This window comes from Patella vulgata, chromosome 1 (genome assembly GCF_932274485.2).
Source record: "Patella vulgata chromosome 1, xgPatVulg1.2, whole genome shotgun sequence".
Lineage (NCBI taxonomy): Eukaryota > Metazoa > Mollusca > Gastropoda > Patellidae > Patella > Patella vulgata.
In genome coordinates this window covers 72,074,915-72,083,266 of record NC_065879.2, presented here as the reverse complement: position 1 = coordinate 72,083,266, position 8,352 = coordinate 72,074,915, and the positions used below count along the sequence as shown (strand labels likewise).

Below are 8,352 nucleotides of genomic sequence, written 5' to 3'. Positions count from 1 at the left end.
GACGGTCTGTCTAAAAAAATAATCCCCGTGGAGAAGGCTTAAATGGTACCCATGATTCATCTGCATAACCCTACCCATACGGATTATTCACTTCTGCTACATTCAGTTGTGGATTATTGTCCGAGATTCTGAGTCTTCTACTTTTTAAATCGATTTAGTCTAAAACTTAAATTTCCAATGAAAAATTATAAAGTCCTTACCACTAAACATTCTGTTATCCGATCGGGGGGTTGCTTAAAATCGGGACACGGGCACCTTTAGTGACACGTGATAAGGGCCAATAAAGTAAAACATGATTCGGTGTTTCCCTCTGTGACGCAAAACATCGATAACTACAAAATTAATATTGATTTTACAAAAAGTAAACTTCGCATAAATCGGATTCGTATAAATCGGATCTTCGCTCAACTCGGATAAAATCGTTTGAACCCTTTGATCCTGCTCGTTTTTCTTATTAAATTTCTGCGCGTAAGTTGGATTTCCTATGTCGGATCTTCGCTCAACTCGGATCAAAATGTTCGGTCCATTTGATCTAATTCCGGCTTTTTTCCTTCGCCTAAGTCGGATCGGCAGTATGTTCAGAATTTGTGTTCAGAATTTGACTAAGTCAGTTTCGTCCCGATGATCTAAAACACAGTTAAGTATTCCATGCACACAGCCCCAAAATACTTCCCCCTATTATATCATTTGGCTCAAATCAGCCTATTTGACACGACGCAATTATAGAATTTTCCCGGAAAATTCGAAACTCGCTGTCTGCTGTACGAGACACTTTCCGGGAAAATATAGGACATTTTCATTCAAAGCTGGTGACAAAACGGAAGTTGTCTACTAGCTTCAAAAACGGAAGTTATCTACTCGCATGTACGAACAAATGTGCCTTTGAATCAATTATTATCCGGTTCTTGCAGCTTATTTCTAATCGAGCTAAGATTGAATGTCGGTCTTCGGCAAACTCGGATCTTCGCTTAGCTCGGATAAAATGTCCCCGCCCCCTGCCGCTCTCGATCGCCTTACTTATGACATAATGGGCGAAATATCTCTTAACGTTAAGATGACAGAAGGATGCTTATGATCGTCTTAAAATCAGACGTAGTGCCCATGTCGCCGAGCCTTGTAAATCCTTCGAGTTTTAGATGCATATATATATATATATTTGGATCAGTTACTGTCCCTGTCAACAAAACTTTTTGACGTGGATAGCGTAGTGAGATAGGGGACTGCGTATCGAGAGCGCGGAAAACGCCAACGCTCATGCTCTCGCTGCGCACACCGCGTCCCGACCAGACTCTTTCTGTGCCTAATCAGCCCCCTCTCTACGCAATTTTAGCTCAAGGCAGAGAACTCTGGATTTAACTGATGTGCACAGAATATTCTGCAAATTGTTTTACGAAACTTTCGGCTGAAGAAGGAGTAAAGATAGAAATTAACAGATGCGTTAAGTTGGACCAAAAGATTACAAATATTTCCGGCTATTCGAATGTCGTTGATTGGTTCCGGTAAGTCATGTGCGGATAAATACGTCCGATATAATAATAATGTCGTCCATGGTAACTGACACAACAAAAATATTATCACTATGGTTACTAACATTAACGTCACTTTATGTTGTTCGAGTTTACGTTTTTTTCTGGCACGGTCTGATGGAACCAATGTTAGTTGTTCCCTTTTAGCTTCCAATAAAATCTTGATTAACAAGGAATTACAAACAAATAAAACACAACAGGGAATAAACGTAAATATAGTAACGAACCACCAGTAATACCCAATCTGATAACTAGAATGCTGATTAAAAGTTGTATATTGACACCTATGGTCTCCATTTTGACTCTTAATGATTTCCATTTCGAAGAATTCGGGAAGGGTATTCCCCAAGCAGAAGATAAAAGTTAGAAGTGAAATAATTTTAGCTTTTTTCACAGTACACCATATTCTACCTTTAAGCGGGTATTTAACGCCGATATATCTTTCAATTGTAAAAACAACGGTAATCCACACAGCAACATTTCCGGCTAAATCCGTTAAAGGGCGAGCATACACTATGAAATAGAACGCAGATACATGTTGGTCGATGTCACTACAATGTTTAAAAGACAAACATAAAGTAAGTATCAAATACGTCATGTCCACTAAGCACATAATAAACAGATAAAAGTTTGTGGAAACTCCTTTCATGAATGGATGACGTAACACTAATATGTTAAGAGAATTCCCTAATAAACCGATGGCTGTTATAAACGGTACTAAGATTTTTTGCACAACGTATCGAGTGGTTTCTAAGGATTCTGGTATATCCGAAAATGACATACTAGAGTTATGGTCCTTGGCTAACGCATCGGTAAGATTGGCCATTTTGATTGTTATTGTTATTAATTATTTTGTCAAAAACAATAGTTCCATAGTACCACTAAAATTTAACCCGGTTTCAAATCAACAAAATAATCCGCATTTATATTATAAAAAGAACCGAAATTTAAATCTAAATAAAAATAATAATCCACTAAATAACAAAAATCTCCGTGGCTTTGATCGATTAATTCCTTCAAATTAACTCCATCTTTTGAAGAACACTATTTACGATTAGTAATTTCAGTTATGGGAAATAAAATACAGGATCACCCATCTTCAATAGAACGGAAATTACCATTGTCAATTCCAGTTATCGACGATAACATATAGCACCATCCATCTTAAATAGAACTGAAATGACAAAATGACCAACAGGTTTAATAGAACTGGGGTCTGTTTCACGAACTTTTAACTAAGATAAAAATCCAAATTTTAGTAATTTGATTGGATAATATTAGATTGATTTTAGTGATCAGCCAATCAAAATTGAAGTATCTACTAAAATTTGGATTTTATCTTTAGTGAAGATTTCGACAAACAGGGCCCTGGACTTTACCATTGGGGTATATCAAATTGGCGGCCATTTTCTTATAACTCCATGGGATGTTCAAGCAGCGTTTGTTTTCAAAATAACAATACATCAAGGGTATTTAAAATAGATGCTATTCAGATATACATGTATACGTTCAATTTACAGGTAAAGACAGGTTTATAAACGTTTTAAGCACTTAAACGAACACAGGCGCAAAATACCCAACTACAATTAAGTCAGTGCTCGAATTTTCATTAATTAAGCTTATCTAAGTTTAACTTAAATATATTTTATTCTCACCAGGAAAATAAACGCAATTATTCTTGGAAAATATTATCTTTTTTATTTTTAAATGTCTCTATGCGGCATTTCAAGCAATATTATGAAAGATGAACCCCCAATAGGAATATCGGACTAAAAATGGTTCAATTCCGTTCAGTATTTACAAAGTTATGTTGAATTAAAATTTCATCGATCTATGCTGCTTGCTATTGTAATAAACCCGTCGCCATTTAGTTGTGGGCGAATATAAATGATATTCCTTTTTTTAAAATCAAATTGAATCCAAGCCGGGAAGTTAATTAGCGTTGCTATTTTAATCATGTTTTCTTATTAAAGTAGCTAAGTCTCTAACTCACTATCATCCAAAGTCTTCAACATTGAAAATAATTATTTGTAAATTTAAATCAATATTTATGTTGTGATCTTACTGGGAAGAGATGGGCTTCTGATATCTAACATTTAACCATTGGTACACGAATCGTGTACCATAATGCGTTTATAACAAGGGACTCGAAGAACGAGACTAGACATATTCCACAAGTCATGTCAAACGGTGACCTCATATTCTTATCTGGAGAGCATGCGCACAAAATACTATCGGTGTAAACTGGAATAACCAGACGCTAGAGATTGCCATTCGATTGCGCGACTTATGGCATATTTCGCCGAACGTAACTGATTAGAAATTACAGTAAAACGGAAACGATTGAATGTAAATCAGTTTATATACATTCATATTACATTATTATATGCGATGCGACCCATTTGTATCAATTTCTAGGTCCCGAATATTAGCGATTTAGCTCCTTTAAATATTAAATAATCGGTTGGCCTGGCAAGGGACAGCGTCTAGTCATTCGAGTGTCTCTTCATAGCACACTCCATGGCGTATATACCCGTCTTCATTATCCCGGATGGAGCAGAAAAGTAGGACGTTAATCCCTATTACATTTTCATTATTTTCAATTATGAACGCCCGCAGCCTCCAAACTGTGGGCGAAATAAATATAAATTATTCAACTAATACTGAGAGAAAAGGAAATATAGTTTCATTATTTAACGGTTGCTAATAAATATATCACTCCAAAATACACTAGCGTGCACACAGATGATTGGTCTGTCAATATTTTAATAATTTCCAAACGTTAAAAAAAAAAATACCGTATTTGCATCGCATCTTAAAACCGTTACATTGACATGAATGTTTAGATTGTTAACTTTGGAAACTTCAAAATATTATTTCGAGGAACTTATTAAAAACGCGGAGAATAGTTTTACTGTCTACGGTTTTTCACAATGGCAAAAAAAAACTATGAATGTTACATTCCTACTTACTGTCTGTTTTTCCTGTTAATTTCGCTGCAATGTGTTGTGATGAAATGAACAAAACATATTTGATTCCCTCTCAATCCGTGACATCTGAAGTATGAAACCGCTCTTGTTTGCCAGTCATGGAGACCTACAGATTTCTCACGATTAATTTAGTTAACTCCTAACAAAAACATAGACAGGATAACAGCACAGGCATAAACCTTTGTAAGCAGAACACAGAAGCGCCAATCAAAGCTAAAAACAAGTCAAGGTAAATAAAGCTGAATGTGAAATGCCCCAACAGACAACCACAACGCCACGTGTTAGCAGTCCGGAATCACAGCCTACAAACAATGTACAAATACATCAGAATACCAAACTTAAATATTAAAGTCACGGTAAATGAAACGGTTAGCTGCAGCTGTCAGAAAGTCAATTATTAAGTCATACAAGTTCTATCGTAAAATGACCAATAAGATGATTGGAATATTCTCCACTAAAGGGAGTCGCGTGACACATTAATTGATTGCCCTTTCTACGCACTGATGTACAATCACATCCGTCGCTTTCTATATATATATATATATATATATATATATATCCTTCCGCAATATGGTGATTCATTAGATATATAATACCTATAATTTAATCAGGATTATACAGATGTAAAGATTTCATTAACGTTTAATTTAACGACCACATCACTTCATTAAAATCATTGACATAAAGCCCGACACGGCGATCAATATTATTTTTATCTATGCTATCCAACAGCTTTAATAAGGACTAGAGTGGCTCTCAAGCTGTTAGAGGACTGGATCCCAGACGACTAAATGTCCCAGTTTCTCGTTGGCCGAGAAGAACGTATCATTCGTGGCCGGCTTTCATCTACGAATGCCATGAATGGCCCCGTATCCAACCCTTTTTTCCGATTCGTAGCCCTTTCTTATCGTCCGTAACAGCTTCCTATTCGAATCTTTGACGAATAGTGCCAAATATCGTAAACTTTTCGTAGCTTTATCGGCATAATTCGTGGAGAGCGTAGTGTATTGGTAACTGAATTCGGCATATCTCTCAAGCTGCGTTCACACTGCATGCGCATTCATTGCGAATTCCGGAGACCTTCGGATTGGGTTTTCCCGGTTTAAAAGCGGTGCGTCACATTACAGTTTATTCGGATTGAATTCAGAATGAAAAGCGCCACACTGAATGCGCAGTTAAGGTCATTAATATCCAAGATGGATGCGCCAGACATTCGTATTGGTGATCTTGTGTTGCTTATGTTATTTCCAGAGGCAAGCAAGGCTATATCAGCGACCCCGTGTCTTACATCTTCGACACCTTGCCATGCAGCGCCGGGCACGATTTCGTTGGCACCAAAATCAAATGCGAATGGGGATGATTACTCTTTTGGTAGCTTCACTCTTGACCCTGTATTTGAAATGTTATGAAATGGGGTCAAATTTCCTACTGTTCTGGTCCGACTGGGCTTATAAAGACGGACATAGACCATTTTCCCGGGATAGCGCCGCTACGGCCTACGCTTTTATCGAATTCCAACTATCAAGGGATTTTTTTACGTCCCCGTCAATGTGTACACGGGAACTCTGTCTTTCGTCCAATCCGAACGACTAAACAGCTGTCCTTGTCAGGCCTTCTGCCCTGACATGGAGAAACCACGCCGGAAAATCACGATGAACGTTTTCGGTCAACACCGGGAGCGAACCCTCGACCACCAGGCTAGGGAGCCAGCTTCTTACTCACTGAACCATCGTGGCTCCCATTTCATAATTCAAATCATTTCAGCACTAAACATACATAATGTAAAGCAATACAATTTGTTGTCATATGCAATACATGCTAGAGACTAGGCCCCCACTAGACTCGAGACGACTAAAGCTTACCTGCCCTGCCCCTAAGGTCTAGACCGTGAATGTTCAGCTGTGATCTGAACTTGTGTGGTCGCATATTGTCGTCGCCCCCGCCCGACGAGCTAGAGGCTAATTGTTATTACATCCCACTTCTACTCGTTGCCACTGGCAACCTTTGATAAAACTGTCCTGTTTAATTCCAATACATGGTTAAAAGTATCCGTGTATCAGAAATGTACAGAAAGAGTACTGATCATTTCTGATACACGGATACTTTTATACCGTTTTAGATATCTATCAAGCAATAAGTAGCGGACGTTTAGTCCGACCCAGATCGCAATTGATAACGATCCCCTAACCAATGTACATGAAACAACTAGTCAAAATCATAGTAACAAAACAAAATGGGGGGAACTACATGGCAGTTCAAAAACATATACAATGACATTAAATTAACATAACAACATATTACAAAAATCAATTATTATATATACCAATTGGCATCTATTTCATAATTTGGTTTGATTTATATTAATATGCAAAATATATAAATTAGAATATTGAATAATTATTTTAATTAATTGTGATGATAGAAGGCGCAGTTCTCTTGCTGGACACTGAAAATAAGCAGGATGAAAAAAAAACGCCTAGAAAGTCATAAACTTTATTACAAATAAATTTCAACGGAAGAACCACCCGCCGATGCATACTTTCACCAGGAATGACCCACGTTTCGCATTTCCTTTACACTACATTTAATAATATCGCAGTCCTCTACGCCATAGACATTGTTTTGACGATGTGGTCTAAACAATCACGTGATTGTTTTACGCTCAGAGTATCATAGCAAGACGTACGTGTGAATACTACTCAGGTCGTCTCTCCACTGCGAAATCATTCTACCATGAAATGTAACGTGAGGCTCAGAAAGGGATAAATAATGAAAGAACAGAAAGTATTTGTCACTTTTCGGTTGAAACGACTCGATAATAAATACTATTTTTCACATTTTGCTTCACAATACTCGATAGAAATGTGATGTAAGTAACTTATTAGCACCTTTCCTCGGTGAATATCAGGACAGTGGGCCCCTCGACCAAAACTGTCCTGATATTCACCGATACACCTCGGAAAGTGTGCTAATAACTACTACATATCTGATTGACTTTAAAATTTATGCAAAGTGTTTAATTTAAGTCATGGATGAAGAATCAAATTGAATTTGAACGATTTACAATAATTACTGCCAAAGATATGGCCCATGATATTAAATGTTAGTATAGGGCAGAACTCGTAATCAGAATTTAGTGTGTTGTAAATGTTTGCATTACTAACAAAAGTAAAAGTATGCCACAACCCTTGTTGACTGCTCGGAGGACTTAGCTACTGAGGGCGTATGTTCCGTTGCCTGACAACCTATTGTTAGCTGGTTATGTTAACGCAGATTAAACCCCTAGTGTGAACGCAGCTTAACTCATTCGTAACTGAATCGCTTCAATTCGTATACATGATTCTTTCATTTCGTACTACCTTGACATGCGGCATATTTTTCACCCGATTACCCACGAATTATCATAACACTTACGAATAATTTACGAAACTGCTTCGTACCTACTCTAGATTCTCTACGTTCTTTTTGATTTTTTTGCCGAATCGCCACGAATTTCCATTTGCCACTATTCGGTGAGATTCTTAGCAATCGTTGCCAACGTGAAAGAAGGGCATATCACAAATGAAATGAAATGGGAGTTGATGTCCTATATTTCGGCTCCGGCTGGAATAATGAAGACGCTATGGTCTACTATTAATTCAATTCCACCAGCCAAGGGTTTCTTTAAATCAGGGCCGTATCTAGCGGGGGTGCAGGGGATACATTGCACCCTCAAAAAAATAATACACTTGATTATGTTCACACAGTGATGCTCTTAAGGTACTCATGAGTCGGTCGGTTTTAATGGCACCCACACGCCAATAGGTACCTAATTCGTTTGCCCTGATCCAAACTTT

General features: G+C 37.6%; 1 protein-coding gene across 1 annotated transcript; it reads right to left on the bottom strand.

Annotated features, from left to right (window-relative positions):
- Nucleotides 1-1,326: 1,326 nt before the first annotated feature.
- On the bottom strand, nt 1,327-2,307 carry LOC126809508 (FMRFamide receptor-like). Its single transcript, XM_050534132.2, has one exon. It carries the CDS (start codon nt 2,305-2,307, stop codon nt 1,327-1,329), a length of 981 nt encoding a protein of 326 aa, XP_050390089.1.
- Between the last annotated feature and the right edge of the window lie 6,045 nt (nt 2,308-8,352).

Excerpts from the sequence above, each read along its gene's own strand:
- LOC126809508 (XM_050534132.2), bottom strand. The coding sequence starts at position 2,307 with ATGTCATTTTCGGATATACCAGAATCCTTAGAAACCACTCGATACGTT.